This window comes from Ambystoma mexicanum, chromosome 11, assembly GCF_040938575.1.
Source record: "Ambystoma mexicanum isolate Mex_15411 chromosome 11, UKY_AmexF1_1, whole genome shotgun sequence".
Lineage (NCBI taxonomy): Eukaryota > Metazoa > Chordata > Amphibia > Caudata > Ambystomatidae > Ambystoma > Ambystoma mexicanum.
This window is the reverse complement of record NC_090934.1, coordinates 1449122375-1449139967: the sequence shown is the minus strand read 5'-3', so window position 1 is coordinate 1449139967 and position 17593 is coordinate 1449122375. Positions and strand designations below refer to the sequence as shown.

The window sequence follows — 17593 nt, the reverse complement described above, 5'->3', positions numbered from 1 at the left end:
GCCACCTAAAACCTTCTGGTCTTGACAGGACAGTTTGATGGTTGGAAGTCTAGTAGTGGCCTTATCGTGCTGTCCTTTTAATATAACCCAGAGTAGGTTAACCCTTTCAATCACCTTAGGAGGGATATGGGCTTCCTAGGAAATCACTGACGTCCCGTGCATTGAAAGGGTTAAGGAAATGTCTTGCCCTCTCCCTAATGATGTGGCTTTCTTTATTGCACTTTTTATTTATAGAGCTTCAACTTCTTGCAGGAGCAATTGAGGATGATCTTCTATGTACGAAATTTGTCTTGGAGGGTATTGAAAATCGACGCAGCAGCCACATAGAATGATCAGTTGTACCCTGGAGTTATGAGAGACCATTGTTGTGGGTAAGACTTCAGAAAGCAGGAGTTGGAGCCAGGGAATGGAAGGGGATCCTTGCTGCTTTGTGGTGGCAAACCCTCTATGGGAGCTGTTTTCTGGTCCACTTTTGCCAAAGTTATAGGTTTGTGGGTGCAATGGATTTTGAGGAAGCTTTGAGCAACCATGAGAGAAATTACATTGTGTGCGATTTCTACTTCCTCTACAGAAAGAACCCATTATTTGTAGTGCTCCCAAGCATCCAGTTGCATCAGTTCCTTTTAACTCTTCTCTAGAGCATTATTTATTTATTTATTTATTTATTTATGTATCTTCTTATAATGGGCCAGAGCCCACAGGCCCACTATGCCCTTTTCGGATAATGTTTGAGCATTGAAAGGTACACTGCGGTCTGAAATCGGAAAACTGCCACAATAAATGTCCCCTAATGCCCTCCCCCGCTGCCTGCCCCTGCTTGCTTGCAGTAGAGGGTGCACCTAAATACATTGTAAAGGCTGGATTTACGTGCCACAGCCTTTTCCCTCTTTCTGTCTTTGTCCGGAAGATGTTTAATAATGTCCTGGATTTCCACCAAATTAGACTCCGTCATACCAAATGGCTGCTAAATGCCAGGCCCAGTCACATTACATGAGAAAGGTGCCGCTAACGTAACTATTTCTGAGATAGGCCTGTGGATCTGGAACCGTGTTCTTCCTAACAGTCTAATATTTCGGATCTGCGATGGAAGTAGGGTTAAGTGGTATCTCCATTCATGTTAGGCTCTTGGGTATGCTAATCAAAGATATTGGAAGGACCTCTTATGTGGATTACGCTCACAACAATATTTCAAAAGAAATTCTCTGATTACTCAAAATACTTTTGAACTGTTTGAGAATGAATTTGAGACCATAAGATTCACATTCAACTATTAAAGCCAAACATGAACAGACTTTCATTTTCATAAAAAAGATCCTTTAATCAAGTAAGTATTTCGGTCATTTTGATGATCTTCAGGGATACTGATCTACAAAAATAAATGTACGTAATGGTAATTTCTCTACTTAATTCATATGGCCAAAAATTTCAGTTGTTGATGCAATAGAAATTATGACAAAAAATTACCTGTTTTTTTTCTGTGCTCATATCTATGAAACAATAATTGCAAATGTCTTGTTAGGTTGTTTCTTTATAATAGGTAGACAAAATATCAGCAATCAGATTCATGGAGGTAGGTCAGGTGGGAAATCCTACCTGTGGCATCATAAGCATCTACACAATACTCAAAAGGGTGGTCCCTATACTCCTAGAGGCTTCACTGTGAAAGTCCTGGGATGTACAAAAAATATGTTACACATACAACATGCTGTCATTCGATTTTGTTTTTATTGTTCCTTACCCTAAGTCCAGAGCCCCTCTGTTCAAATTGGTGGTGAAAACTGATCTGTTTGAGGGATTTGGTTTTATATTCCAAAATGGCCACCACACAAAAACGCAAGGATGTCATCAACGTTTCCACCACCAATCTGAACATGTTTGGCATTCATAGTTGAATGTGAATATTATGGTCTTAAATTCATTCTCAAATAGTTCAAAAGTATATTGTGTTATCAGAGAATTTCTTTTGAAATATTATTGTGTGTTTAATCCACACAAGAGGTCGTTCCACTATCAAGGGTTAGCACATCCAAGAGCATTTCAAAAATGATGTGTGCGTATCCATCAGTGCAAACGGGATTCTTTGGCTGTAGGACCACGTAACACAGCATTGAGTTTGTATAAAACGAATACAACTTCTATTATTCGAGTTAGAATCATGGTGCCCACTGCATGAGAGAATTAATCTCCCTTTATGTAGACACCATTTCAGACTTTGGATAAGGCTGTGTACACACACAACCCCTTCCTTGGATGTTATTTCTGCTCATTTTTAGTTCACAATCATACTGCTCTCGCTTTAGATATGTGCTTGGCAGCCAACTACAGCTGCTCCTTTTATGCTGCTGCCTGTGACATTGTCAGACATAGTCGAGCCTTCTGAAGGGGATTCTACAATGCAATTTTCCAAAAAGTATCAAAATCTTCAAACAACATAGATAGGTTTGTACCCGCAGGAAATAGTTATGCCCGGTACCAGGAGCGTGAGGTCACAGACGAGGCTTTGTGATTTTGGGAATTTGTTCATTTTGTCCACTGGAAGGTATGGGACATTAGGAATGGTCAGAATCTTCCTTTTCCTTCTTTTCTGGCTGCCTAGCATATGTCATCTTGAGAGGATCCACTTAGAACGATGGCTTTTTTCATTTATTCCGACATCGCATATTTCTGAAATTGGCTTTTGGTGACCCCCCCTTACTATTTCCGAGGATGAAATGTAAATTGTTTCAATGTGAAATCTCAGGGGACTTTTCAACTTGAGGATTTTTTAAAGTTTGGGATCTTAAATCACAATAAAAGCAATGGTGTCAGAAGGCCTTTAGCATAGGTATGATCTTGCATTGATTTTTCTACCCTACATAGTACTTTTATTGGAAAGGAAAATAGGATCCCGTTCCCTCTATGTTAATACCTGACAGATCAGAAAACAGATGTTTCGCCTCAGTTTTAGACTTCCTCAGTCTCATTCAGTGCCAAAGAACCTTCCTTGGAAGCCTCTACTGAGACACCCCCTGTCGTGTTCCCGCAGAAGACATGGTGCGAAGAGCCCCCCCTCTTCAGGCCTCTAGCTTTCAAGGTTTTGGTTTGACTAGCCCATAAGAGATAGATTTAAGAGTAGAGGTAAGGGAAGCATGAGGGTCCGAGGCTTTGGTTCCCGGGAGATGCAAAACTTGAGCCATTCAATAAAGATTTGCAGATGGTGGTCCCTTGCAGGTTATTCAGTTTCCTAGTGTCCCTTGGAGCAGCACTTATTGCAGCTCAGCAGAATACATCCCAATAACCACCTGCCCACAGTTAGGAAGGTTCAGAGCATAGACTGTTTCCCCATGGGGTTAATGTGAGAGTTTAGAGGCAATGGCGCTTCTTGGACTCACCTCATTCTCATACACAAGGATCTGGGCTCTGTACAGCAAGATGTAGCGGTCCTTCCAGTTCCCCAGGAGGCCTCCGCTGCTCTTCTTTAGCCAACCTACTTTGTCTGCGGTACTCGCTTTCTTGCTACTCCCGTTCACACCCTAGGAGGGAAAACACAAAAACATATTTAGGAATATGGAACAAAAAAAAAATCTTTACTTGAAATAAAACAAGACATAGGGGCTCATTATAAATCCCCTGGTATCCTGCCGGTAATTCCAGCGGGATACCCGGTGACTACTATACCGTCTCCGCCACCCGATATCCCAGTACTACTGCCATATTAGGGCTGGCAAAGACGTCAGTAAATTCCCATTCCCAGTGAGTCCCATAAGACTCCAGGTATGACGATGCTGCAACCACAGGCACCGGTAATACTAGGTCAGGCCTGCCGGCAGATCAGAGCAGCTACCGGCAGACTTGTAGTTTGCAGGTCCGGAAAGGTGCTGGTATATATTATTACCGGCACCTTATTTCTGGACCAGCCAACTTGATATGAGACTCATATTACACCAGGCACAGGTGGATTTACCAATCACAATTCTCCTTTCCCAGGCACGAGTGTGCCTCCACCGCGCCCCTGTGGTTGGAAAAAAAATGTCAACCAAAATGGCCACCTCCATTAAAATAGGAAGATAATAGGTCCCTTTTCACAAGACAGAAGCCATTTGTGAACATGTTTTCAATTACACCGTCATCCAAAAAGGGACATAGTCCCTTTTCTATTTTTATGGTGGCAGCCTTTTTTTTCATTTCAACAGGAGATGTGCTTGCGCTGAGCTCATCTCTGACCAGAATTTAAAAAAAAATAATACTATCCACACCTCAGTAAATCCTAGGGTGCAAATAGCTTTCCACGTAATTGCCTACAAAAAAAGGTAAACAAAAATGGCCACCACCATTAAAGTAGGAAGGAAGTAGGTCCCTTTTCAGATGACGGCGGCCATTTCTGAACATGTTTTTCATGGCCGCCGTCATCCGAAAAGGGACCAGTCCATTTTCTATAAATGTAAAAGGGACCTGGTCCCTTTTCTTTTTAAATGGTAACAGCCATTTTTTTGCCTTTTTTTTTCTCCAATGGGAGATGTACTTGCGCGAGGCACATCTCCTGTCGGAAGAAAAAAAGAAATGAAAAAAGAGGTTTCACTTGTACTAAATCTGCCATCCTAATCTGCACCAAAACTGCTGTTCACAAAAGTGAACGCTGTTGCCTTCTATGGTGCACAACCAAACTGCAGGGCTTCTGGGAATTCAGGATTTAGGGTTTGCATGTGATGTGCAGGTTTGTGAGACAGTCTTTACACGTGCTTAATTGAGATCTCCAATTGTAAGGAAGGCATGGTATCAAACAGTACGACAGACACAAATGATCACAGTTCAAGGGTGTTTATTGAACTTCAATTGGGTTGAAAAATGCCTATCCAATCCTAAATCTAAAGAAGGAAGCAAGCTACGACCATGAAATAATAATAATGCAGTCCTAGTAGAGTCTTGTCAAAATAAAAGGGTCTATACTAATAAACCGATTGCCAATCCTTACTTCTAAATACAAATAGTGTGGGAAACAATGTTATGCAACAGAAAAGTGTTCAAGAAATTATATGTCAGGATATTCAATCCGTTGGCTACCATTCCAGGAACATCATTCAGGGGTCAGCAGGGGTTGCACCTGCACCCCTGAGGTCTCCCTTGCTACCCCTTTGGTCTTGCTTGCTACCCCTAAAAAATAAAATAAAACAAAATCTTTTCTTTCTTTTTTAATTGGGGTTCCTTGGCTGTGACCAGCAGTATGTGGTTCTGTGTTTCTTGGGTGGCTCATTTTTTGATAGCTATAGCCGGTAAGATAGCTCAGTGGGTTGAGCGCTCGCTGCTGCAGTGTGCATGTGCTCTGTAGGTTGCAAGTTCGGTCCACGGCAAGGTCAACTCAGTCTATCATCCTACTGAGGTTGATAAATGAGTACCAACACAGGTTGGATGATATTGTATGTATATTTGTTCTATACGAAGTGCTTACATGTAAGTGCTATATAATAACACATCATTATCATTTGGCCTTGGATGTCTGCTTGCATTCACAGTAATTTTGTAAATGGGCCTATACGCGCTAATGTTAATGATACATATTGTGGTCCATGTTTTTCTGAAATGTATATCACTTTACAGTGATATCGTAACCATATTTCTATTGCCACAGAGTTCCCAGACAGCATTATTACATTTGGAGTTGGATATTAGCCCGATAGGAGACCTCCTCGCTCTAAGACCAGTAAATTACTGGCTTAGAATGTGGAGCTCTGAGGATTTATTTGTTTTTTTATTTATTTATTTATCATGCATTTGTTAGGCACCTGTACAACAAGTAAATTGTGTTTCAAAGCGCCCAAATGACAACAGGGAGGGAACAAGGGATTGAAGACAATAATACACAGGAAGATAAAACAGACCTACGAGGCCTTCTGAGCAATCAGAACATGCAAATGCAGAGAGAGTAGAGGGGAAGAGGGAGAGGGGGGTAATTGCAGGAGTGCCATGCTCGTGGGTGAGCAGTGGATGCAAGTGCCCAGTTTAGGAAGTGCTAGGAAGCTTTCAGCTGCAATAAATAGGTACGGGCAGGCCTACAGTGGCGTAGGCCAGTGGGTGCCAAGCCAAGTGCTTTGGGTGGGCGGAGGCTGAAGGCGGTTGGGTGTGGGAGGCCAGGTCCCCAAAGGACACATAAGGGCCCTGGTCACCAATCTCAGCAACTGTGGGATTAGCAGAGGAGGGAAGAAGGGAAGGAGGAGAAGAAGATGACAGTCTTGAGGAGCTTGTGGAACTTGAAGCGATCTGGCTCAAGATGAAGAGGGAGGGGCAGACTGTTCCGTAAGAGGGAGCCAGATGAGGAAAGAGATTGGCCACCGGCCCTCTGTTTAGCGAAGCACATGACACACAGGGAGTTGGTACCAGAGGAATGTAGAGGTCTAGAGGGGGAGTGTTTGGTGATAGCAAGTTGCAGATAGCGTGGCTCCCCCACTCCAGACAGCCTTATGGATAATGCAAAGGAATTTGAAATTGATCCTTGCATCAACCGTGAGCCAGTGAAGAGTTTTTAGGGCAGGAGAGATGCTTTACCTGGGCTTGATGCCTAGGATAAGTCTCTCTGCCCGATTCTGAATTAGCTAGACTGGTCAGAGGCAAAGATTTAGAAAAGTAATTTAGGAAAGTATTGAGATGCATTAAAACATCTCTTGAGCCTGGAGGAGGTGAACTGTGTTAAGAAGCAACTATTAGGGTTAAATGACGTTGCATTATGGGAAGCCCCCAATAAAATAGACAAAGCTGCTATATTTAGGATTAAGAGAATAGTAAAAATGAGGGAAAAGGAGATGATGTTAGAAGTAGCTACAAATCTTGAATTGTGACTAGATTACATTGAGGGAAAATTAGATTTCAGATTTGAAGGTTACCTCAATTAAATACAACCGCCATGAGAGGTACTTATACATCCAGTTTAGACTGGGAACACTTCAGTTAGTTACCTTCTTTGCTAAAACCTGGGGTCAAGTTGGATCAGGTCCATGTCCATTATGTGACTTAGGCATGGAAACTGTTAGCCACTTTTTTGTTTATTTGTGCCAACTGAAACATCCGAGAATGCAATACTTAAGATTACGTTTTAGGGCTGCAAGTTTACAATTCACCATTGAAGCTTTGAAGTTCTGTAGAACCTCCATCGAACCCCATTTTGCATTTTATGTTATGTTATGTTAGACACATTTATAGAGTGCACAAACACCCGAAGGCACCATGGTGCTAGACTGAGTACAGATCTACCAGGGAGACAATTTAAAACACTAATGATTTAAGCATACGCCAAAAGTTGAGGTGGTCAGCTGTCATCCGCAATACCAGAGGAATAGCATTCCAGGCCTTGGCAGCAGCCACCGAGAAGACACGGCCGCCAGTACGGGTCCATCTAAAATGGGGCACTGTAATCACTAAAGCAGACTGTGAGTGGAGACACAGTGTTTGTACGTAGTGGGGAAACTTTTCTTGGATATATTTCGGCGCAAGGCCGTTAAACGCCCAGTGTACCATACACAAGGGTTTGAACAGTATCCTCTTGTCCACCGGCAGCCAGTGAAGCTGCCTCAATAGAGGAGTAATGTGGGCCCCAGTAGGAGGCCGAAGAATGGCTCTGACAGCAGCATTCTGCAGTAACTGCAGCCGATGATTCACATAATGGGGCACTCAAGACGAGTGCTGCTACAACCAGAGCACAACATTTTCCTGCACAAAAGGGAGGACTTTCTTGAATGTGCGCAGTTTAAAATGCCCGCTCTGACATTCTGCCGCTACCTGGGCTTCCATCGTAAGAGAGGAGGAAATAAAAAAAAACAAGTTGTTTACGGATGCCACCGGGAGAGGGCCAAGGGAGGCCGGCCAGCAATCATTGGTCGAATAAAGAAGAGGTGAGGTGGTCCCAACCACCAACACCTCCGTCTTGCTACCATTAACTTTAAGCCAATTAGATGACATCCATTCCCTGACCGCCTGATGACATGACCTGAACCAATTGGCAGTATTAGCATGATTAAGGTCAAGATGGACCAGAATTTGGGTGTCATCGGCGTAAGAATAATTGCGAAAACCATGGGAGTGGATGAGAGCCAGAAGGTGCCTAATATACAGGTTGAAAAGAAGATTTGGGGAGAGGGCAGACCCCTGTGGGACACCACAGGGTAGTGAGACTGAGCTGGAGCAAAAGGGAGGGAGTGAAACTGATTGAGAACAATCGGCCAGAAAGGAGACATACCAGTCCAGCACTCTACCAGGCAGCCCTGCAGTAGAGAGCCGGGAGATCAGGGTGGGATGGTCGACAGTGTCGAACGCAGTCGACAGATCCAAAAGAATAACTGCGCCGACACTGCCCTGGTCCGCAAAGCGAGCCAGATCGTTGAGCACCGAGTTCAAGACTGATTCAGTTCCCCTACTAGGTCGGAAACTAGCCTGAAATAAGTCGAAATAAGACGTACATTCCATAAAAGTGGAAAGCAGCGGGGAGAAAAGGGCTTCCAACAATTTCATGAAGAACGGAAGTAGGGAAATAGGACAATAATTTGCTAGCACCGCTGGATCGCGTGAGGGTTTTTTTAATAATGAGATCACTAGGGCGTGTTTAAGTGTGGATGGAATCACACCCTCCATAAAGGAGGCATTTAGGGCCGCAGTAATCTGAGAGATAATAGCCCTAGAATTTTCCTTCAGTAGCGCCAGCGGGACAGGGTCAGTGGGGCAAGCTGATTTCAGCCCTAAAATGGCAGCAAGAATATCTGATTCAAAGAAAGTGGGAAAAAAAGACCATGTTCTTTCTTCCCTAGAGGGCTCAGTCGATATTTTAGCGACTGGCGGGCACACTGCATCGCTGTTGATATTATCACGAATAGCAGCGATCTTAGATACAAAAAAGGACGACATGGGGTCACATAGAGCTTGTGAAGGGGTTGTCTGCGTGCTAGTCATCACAGGGGAGGAAAGGGACTGAAGAAGCTGGAAAAGGGCCCTAGGTTGATTGATGGCTCTTTCAACCTTAAGGGAAAAATACGCTTTCTTGGCAACCACCACAGATTTATGGTAGGCAGTAAGTTTCTGGCGGAATACAGATTTAGTTTCTGCTGTGTAAACGGCCCGCCACTTTCTCTCAGCCTGTCTGCACAGAAGCCTTTCAGCTCTCAGCTGATCAGTGTACCATGGCTCTGACGGGCATGCTTTTTGCTTGCACATCCTAATGGGAGCCAGTTGGTCAGCAGTAGTGGAGAAGGCGGATTCCAAAGCAGACAAGGAGCACGACATGGACTGGTTGCAGTGAGTAGTCAGGGCGGACGTTATGGAAGAGCTTGAGACCCTATGCCAGCTACGTTTCGTTTCAAAATACATAGCTTAGGTTGCGCGGTAATGGAGACAGGCAGAGGAACCAGAAAAGTAACCAAATAATGGTCAGACCAGACAATAGGGGAAGGAGGGGACAAAGTGATGGATTGCTCATTGCTCCAGAGCAAAGACTAGATCAAGAGTATTTCCCTGTAAGTGGGTAGGTTTAGTCACCCACTGGTGGAGGCCAAGATCAAACATCAGGTCTAAAAACATTTTTCCCCATGACCACTAAGGGCTGGGTTGTTAGGAAGATTCAAATCTCCCATAATTACCAGGTTGGGGTGTTGAATCTGTAGTTCAAGGGCTAGTGCCGGAAAATCAGCGCAGAACAGAGTGTCAACTCCAGGGGGTCGATATATTAGCAGCACAGGAAGAGTAAGTGCAGGGGATATCAAGATGCGGGCAAGAAGACATTCCATTTTAAGGGTATGGTTGGGAATTGAAAAATTAACTTTAAATTTGGTGTTGTAAATAATGGCCAGTCCACCACCTGGGTGGTTGGCCTTCCGGTCAACATGGATCAATTCGTAGTCGGCCAGAAGCGACTGGACAATGGCAGGGCCAGATGACTCATTAAGCCAGGTCTCAGTCAGGAATAAGAGATCCAGACCCAGGGTAGCTATTAGGTCATAGCACTCCATGGAGTGAGCTACAAGGGAGCGGGTATTTAGCAACCCGCATTGGAGCTCCTTTCCCTTGCTTTCAGCCATAGATATCAGGGAGCAGCGAGAGAGATAGGTATTTTCGGTGTCCAGTCAAAGGATCTAAAACAAAAGGATCTAATACAATAGGGTCGAGTCAAAAGGACCGAAAAAAAAGTTGAATACCTTTTTTTCAAATGTATATTTTTTTGGGGTTTCCGTATAAGAAAAAAAGTGGTTTTGACACCAAAAACGGGTGTTTGGGGGTACGCCCCCCCCAAAACAAAAAAAATCGACCTTTTTTTTCGGTCCTTTTGACTCGACCCTATTGCATTTCGATCCTTTGTATTCAATCCTTTGACCTATAACCGTATTTTCACCTACATCTTCAGAGGGCAGATTCCTTTCCTGCGCCGCCCGAGCACGGACCCGTCTGTAGCCTGTCATATTAAGAGGGCCTGTCTGCTCCGGTCAAAGTTGTTGGATAAAAGTTAGACCGTTAGGTGCTATACTAGTCCCTATGAAGTGATAACATTTTTAGGTGTAACACCTGAGGTGATTTATCTAAGTGAGTTTAACGAGACTGTGAGCATGCTCTCCTCTGAATTGCTAGGTTTTGTGATATTCTTTTTTAAACTGTCTCTTTTTCAGGGTACATTTATTGAAAATATTTTAAAGTGGAAATCAATGTTTTATTGTTTATGTTGTGCATGTTTGTTTTTATGTGTAACTTTAGGGTTTTTATACCGAATAAAGTATTTGAACATTATTACACGTTTGTGATTTCCAAAACCTCTGCCAGTTATGCTCCACTCCTTCTGAAAAGCCTTTGCCAGAAGGGCAGCCTTCTTGCCTCTTTTTTTTCCCACACTTCTACATTAACCAAATACTGACAATAATATGGTCTTATTCTGCTTCATCCTTGGCAATGTAGGTTTGCACCAGCTTCTTGTATGCACTTCTTCAAACATGGCCAATAAGCTTTACAAACTTTAGGGCTCTCATTTGTCCCCGCCTGACTTTGGCAATGTTTGTTAGTTTAAAATTGCCTTGTTTTAACTTTCTTTTGGCTGGGGTAATGGTAGTTTGCATTGGAATCTGGAATTATTGCCGCATCTTTTTGCTGGTTTTTAAATAAACTTGCATGTTTAAAGTCACAATCAGTTTGTTTTACAAAATCGTGTTTTCTCTGCATCCTGCCAGTTCGGTATTCAAAATTGCCTTCTTTTGTGTTTTTCTCTCTACGCATTTGCTTTTTGGTGTTAAAGTACCTGTTCTGAGCATGCAAGCTTTAATGGAGCGCTCCGGTGTCACAGTAGCTTGGTGAACTCACTGGGTATGGCGGGCGTGTCCGTTTCCCTCCCTGCTCTTAGGTCCTGTGCCTCAGCTGCTCCTCATGGTCAGGAAATCTGCTGCTTCCAGTCTGCCGCTGCCCCCACCACTCACACACAGAGCTTCCCCTGTTGCAAAGGCTCTCTGGTGCTCGCCAGCCACTTTCGCTTCCTGCTGCGCAGCCTCTGCAGCACAGGTCACCAGGGGAAAAGCTCCCTTCTCTGACGTTTCCTGCTGCGTGACCTCTGTAATTAAGGCTTCTGGAGGTGAAAATCCTCTTAGGAGTGGGGGAAGACTATTTCCTCCCCAACACCGGCTACAGCTCGACACTCGACAGTGGTCCCGGAATCTTCTCTCTCCTCCAGTTTCTGCTTCTGCTGCTGCGTGGAGAGTTCACAACTTCTTCACCTATGACTACTGCTCTGCTCCTTCTTCTTCCTCCTCTCGTGCACCTGAGAGGGCCTTTTAAGCCTCCCAATCTCCCCCAGGTGTGGGTCATTCCCACTATCATGCTGCACTTTGCAGTTTTGTTCCTCTGCAGCCCTTTTCGTCGTCCCAGTCCCTTGGGAATTATGGGACTTGGAGTTCATAGTGCAAAAATCAGTTTTCTAACTTGATCTTGATCTCATGCTCATTTCTGTTCCTAATAATATACCCTACAGGGATATCATAAGGATCAATCACAAGATTTGGTTTTACGGAGAAATAAATTCCTTTAGAGTTTAAGTTGATATTATTCACAGACTCCTTTTCACAGTACTTTGGGAGTTAGGGGAGCTTCTTGCTTTATAAGTCTCCATGTTTTGAGAAGGGTTTTCATTTCTCCCAATGCCTAAGGGCTTATGAATGTTTTCACCCATATTAAGATGTTCAACTTGGGGAGCTAAAAGATATTTCTGACAACAAGCCATTACATACTTTGGCATTGCTGAGATGTCCTCCCAAGAGGAAGAGGAATACTGTGTCCCACCCAACAGAGTCCTCCTGTCCACCTGGCCACCTGGGAGGAGACTCCAGGCAGGGTCTTGGTGAGGGCTCTGCAGGATTCATCACACTTGTGACCCGGTAAGCAGCCAATGTCGAGTCAGCATTTATTATAATTGATACTGGCATAGGATTTTTGCATCCTGAGGAAGGCTTGCATTCTGGCAAGTTCTATTGCCAAGCACAGTCAACCATAAACAAACCACAGTTAATAATTGCAGACCATCGGAAAGAGTAGCCGACCATCCCCAAACACTGGAAACTATGTATCTTAACATCACTGGCTGTGGTTGACCGTCGCAAGCAAAGGTTGGTCATTGCAACACATCGCCAACCATGGTCAACCATCACTCTAATGGTTGACCATCTCTACCCACCAACCATGTCTTACGATCGTCATCTGCAATCGACCATTCCTGAACATTTTGCAACCATTGCCAATGATGCAACCGTGGCAGACTCTGGACGTAGATTGCAAAACACGGTTGACCTCGGCCACGCATGCTACTTCCCCATTCACTCTGCATTGCGCCATGGAGGAGCCCTGCGTCACTGAAGTAGTTCTCTTTAGCAAACCAAAAACATTTGGCTTACCAATTCTTCTTTTGTTATAAATGGCCATAGTTATAAACAATCATTGTTACCTCTTCCTAACCAAAGACTCAGTAGTACTCGCTTGGCACGCACCATACCACCATATTCTCCTCCGCCACCACGAAGCTTAGGTGTCGTGAATGATCTTCTCACATGGTCACTTCCGTGCTGCAAGACCAGACCCACACTTCCCTCTCAGGTAAAGCAGCCTCAGTCCCCACCCAAGCCTCACGCAGTGTTGCATATGCCTAATTTCTCTGCCAACTCTTTTTCAACCTATGCTTCAAATTTCTTGAGGCATGAGCTGGCAGAAACGTCCATATCATGCTCAAGCGAACCAACAACAGGCAATCCCACATCTCTATTAAATCTCCTGACTCCACAGAATGGAAATCCACTCCCTCAAATTAATTCCCAACTCAACTCTTCAGCTGTTCCTGGTGAAAAATGACACAACTGTACTGTTCCTTCCAACAGCCCAAAATACCATTGCATCTCAAAACTGCTCGGTTACGGTGAAAGGAGAAGCTGAAGGTATCACAACCACAAAAAAGCAGTGCCATCCAGCTAAACAAACACATAGCAAAAAATGATCTCATCCCTCAACTTTCATTAGGGATCCTTGCTCTGCATGACCGAGCCCACAAACGCATTCACAAGGCCCACCTGTACAGCGCTCTGGAACCCGTGATTAAATGTGGTCTTCCTGTATCCAACCAATGGGAAAAGATAAATAGATTATAATTGAAAAGCTTGTGCCACTCCAAATCTACATCAACTTAAAGTCTGACGTTTTTTAAGAATTCCTTTTTCTGATAACTACCCACTGACTTCCGTTTGTTCAGTGGCCAATTCCATAGATTCAAGTAGGTCTAGCTCTATTTTGATCATAAATAATGAGTAGAAAGGATCTACGTGAAATGACCGAATCCAAAAGTCTGAGTCCCAAAAGTCTGTTTTTTGAAATTTCTTATTTCCCATTTGTTCGCATATATATATATATATATATATATATGTGTGAGTGTGTGGGGGGAGACCCCCCACAGCCCCCCACCTTACCTCTATACATTTTTATTAACTTTACCCCACCACCACACATATATATATATATATATATATGTATACAAAAAAGGTAGCAGGCGCCCCTCTCTCGAAAGAACAAGGCATGATAACCTGTTCAGTGGTTATTAACCACATTGAGAGTTCGCAGCCATTGCTTTTTGCTCACTGTACCTTCACAGATGGGAAATATCCATTTGCATATCAGTCTTTGTCCCGCCCACAAGGGCAGTCCAGCACCGAAATGCTATGGCAATTCCTCTCTGAACAAGAGTACCATAAGCAACCCCATACACGTGTTTCAGCCTTGTTGGGCATCATCAGTGAGGTGAAGCTGAGCCTCTCCAAGCACAGTGAGCAGGGAGTCCACGTCTGGTTGCCATGAAAGGCACAGTGAGTAAAAGCAGTGGCTGCGAACTCTCAAGTGGTTAATAACCACTGAACAGGTTATCATGTCTGTTCTTGCGAGAGAGGGGCGCCCGCTACCTTTGTTAAATTATTTGTTAAGGAACCTGGGATTGGTAACCCTAGGTCTCCTGGGGGCAACCAGACGTGGTCTCCCTCTCACTGTGCTTAGAGAGGCATCAGCTTCACCTCACTGATGATCCCCAACAAGGGTGAAACACGTGTATGGGGTTGCTGGTGGTACTCTCGTTCAGATTGGAATTGCCATTGTATTTCGGTGCTGGACTGCCCCTGGGCAGGACAAAGACTGATATGCAAATGGATATTTCCCATCTGTGAAAGGCACAGTGAGTAAAAGCAGTGGCTGCGAACTCTCAAGTGGTTAATAACCACTGAACAGGTTATCATGTCTGTTCTTGCGAGAGAGGGGCGCCCGCTACCTTTGTTAAACTATTTGTTAAGGAACCTGGGATTGGTAACCCTAGGTCTCCTGGGGGCAACCAGACGTGGTCTCCCTCTCACTGTGCTTAGAGAGGCATCAGCTTCCCCTCACTGATGATCCCCAACAAGGGTGAAACACGTGTATGGGGTTGCTGGTGGTACTCTCGTTCAGATTGGAATTGCCATTGTATTTCGGTGCTGGACTGCCCCTGGGCAGGACAAAGACTGATATGCAAATGGATATTTCCCATCTGTGAAAGGCACAGTGAGTAAAAGCAGTGGCTGCGAACTCTCAAGTGGTTAATAACCACTGAACAGGTTATCATGTCTGTTCTTGCGAGAGAGGGGCATTCATGGTATTTCTGTGCCTAAAAATAGAGATTCTGTACCATTCTGACCAAAAATCCCCCCGTCTTAAACAGTGATCTCCTGTCAGAATGGCCCTCAAATTCCTATTTTTCGGCACACAAATTACCCAACTCAGCCGCTAGAATGGAGATGTTGTAGAACAAACAACTGTTTTAATTGTATAGCTTTACCTATATTATTTATTCTTCTCCACACCACCGGCTTACTTTTTTCTGTCATCTGAACCCCAGTTTAGTAACACATTAATTGAAGAATACCCATACCTGGTAGTTCAACTTCCCAATTCACAATCACACACCATTACATACATCTTTATCACCTTACTCAAACAATCATGCATACATCACACATGCATTGCAGAAAACCCCAACCCATACCTTCTGTATTTTTTTCAACAGACGCTACAGAATGCCCACCAAAAAGCAACTCCGTAGAAAGGGACGCAGAAGTAGAGCAAATGAAAAGAAAAGTCTCCAACATAAACACCCATCTATAGTAGAATTTGTAAAAAACATTGAAACACAACAGCTAATACAGTCATGTTGTGAAACAGAAGAAGTTTCTAGTGCAAAAACTTTGCCTCCTCTATCACAAAGTAAAACGACCCAAAAAACTATTAACAGAAAATCAACTATCACTACAAATAAAACGTCTTCTATAAATCTTGATATAGTACAAAGTAAGCATACCAAGAAAAGTATATTAGCCAAAATGTTCCGTCACAAAGGCCCTCATTACAACTCAGGCGGTAAGGGGTTTACGGCGCCGTAAAAAGCGCCGACCCTTACCGCCTGAGTACGAGGTCCCTTAGCGCCATGGCGGATTTAACACCTGCTTTTAGCAGGTGTTAAAATCCATGGCGCTAAGGGACCATGTTGTTAATTACGCCACCGTAATTTACGGTGGCGTAATTAACGCCTTCCCCACTCCCATTATGCCCTATGGGGCAAAAATGGGAATGGGGAAGGGTAAATGGGGATTGGGGACTTACCACCCCACCGACCTCGGAATGGGGCGGTAAGTCCGCCTACCACCATGGCGTAAAAGTAGTTTACGCCATGGTGGTAAAGTCACGGCCCAGGCGGTAACTTACCGCCTGGGTCGTAATGAGGCCCAAAGTCCTTCAAAATCTGATAAAAACAGGAGAGAAACCAGGTTCAACACTTCAAACCTATCGTAGGAAAGTAATCTTAGAAGCGTTGATAGACAGTGCAATTCTTCTCAAAAGAAACTTATTTATTGTTGTGTTAAACAGAATTAAACCACTAACAAAACTAATAACTAAACTTCAAAAAAGACTTCTCAATAAACGAAATGTGAACAAAAATAACTTCTTAAATATCTGTAGAGGTGAATGGAGTCACACTACAAGCACAGGACCATACTTTAATGAAGAAGCGTACAAACAAAAGCAGACAAATACAATCACCATACATAGCAGTGGTTGAGGTTATGAAAAAGTTAATAATACCATAATGGAACAAGAAGTACTCCTTACAAAAATATGCCCTGAAAACTTAGATTTACCCCTCCATTCGACTGAATCAGAACATCTAATTTACACATGGCCATGCACGTCAATGTGTAACATTCCCAAAAGAATGTTCAAATGTTTACGCCTATTTCTCAATCAATATGTGAAAAGCAAAGACAAATGCAGAATTAAAATACTGCAAAGTATGGATGCTTGTCTAGTACGCAAGCACACAGGACTGCAAGGACATTTGTTGGCCTGCATATCAGGAGCTACTTGCAAAACAACCTTCCATGATATCAAAAGGATATCAACACATCATGCAAGTATAAGAAATCTAGTTTATAAACTGTATTATGCAAAAAGTCCTGCTTTAGCACTAGCCAATTTAAATAACATTCTTCCACATGGTACACCAAAAGACCTACTAGAAGAAATCGAGTATATACAGAAAAAATATTTTGGAAATGAAACCCACTTACAAGATGAAATAGCTGTCAACCAACTTCGTAACAAATCTGCACATGGCACCTTTCACTACACACATACAAAAAAGAAATACTAAAATTTCAAAGCACTTCAGCTGAAGTACCAAACCATGTGTGTGTATGTTGCCGCAGAACGTGTTATAAAAGTAACACAAAAACTATAGACCTTTCATACAAAATAGAAGACAATGAAGATTCTAAATGGTTTGAATTAGCTCTCTACCTTATAGCAGAAAACAAATACGAAATAACTGACCCCATAATACTTTGCAGTTACTGCACTACCAAACTTGACAACAACCAAACTCCTTCACGTGCTATCTCAAATAACTTGGAATTACATTTACTACCAAAACTCCTTCAACAACTTAATTTATATGAGAGCATCATAATTCAAACAGTTCATCCATTTCAAGCAATAATAAGCCTTCAACCAAAAACTGCAAAATTACCTCCCTCTGAATTAATGAAAGGTATTCGTGGAA

The 17593-nt window shown here is 43.3% G+C and overlaps 1 protein-coding gene across 1 annotated transcript in view; it reads right to left on the bottom strand.

Annotated features, from left to right (window-relative positions):
• The window catches only part of PLEKHO2 (pleckstrin homology domain containing O2), a 209438-nt gene that overhangs the window by 48501 nt on the left and 143344 nt on the right, over positions 1–17593 (bottom strand). The window contains exon 2 of the mRNA XM_069625081.1: positions 3372–3512. Coding sequence (XP_069481182.1) covers positions 3372–3512 — 141 coding nt within the window. The remainder of the gene's footprint in view (positions 1–3371; positions 3513–17593) is intronic.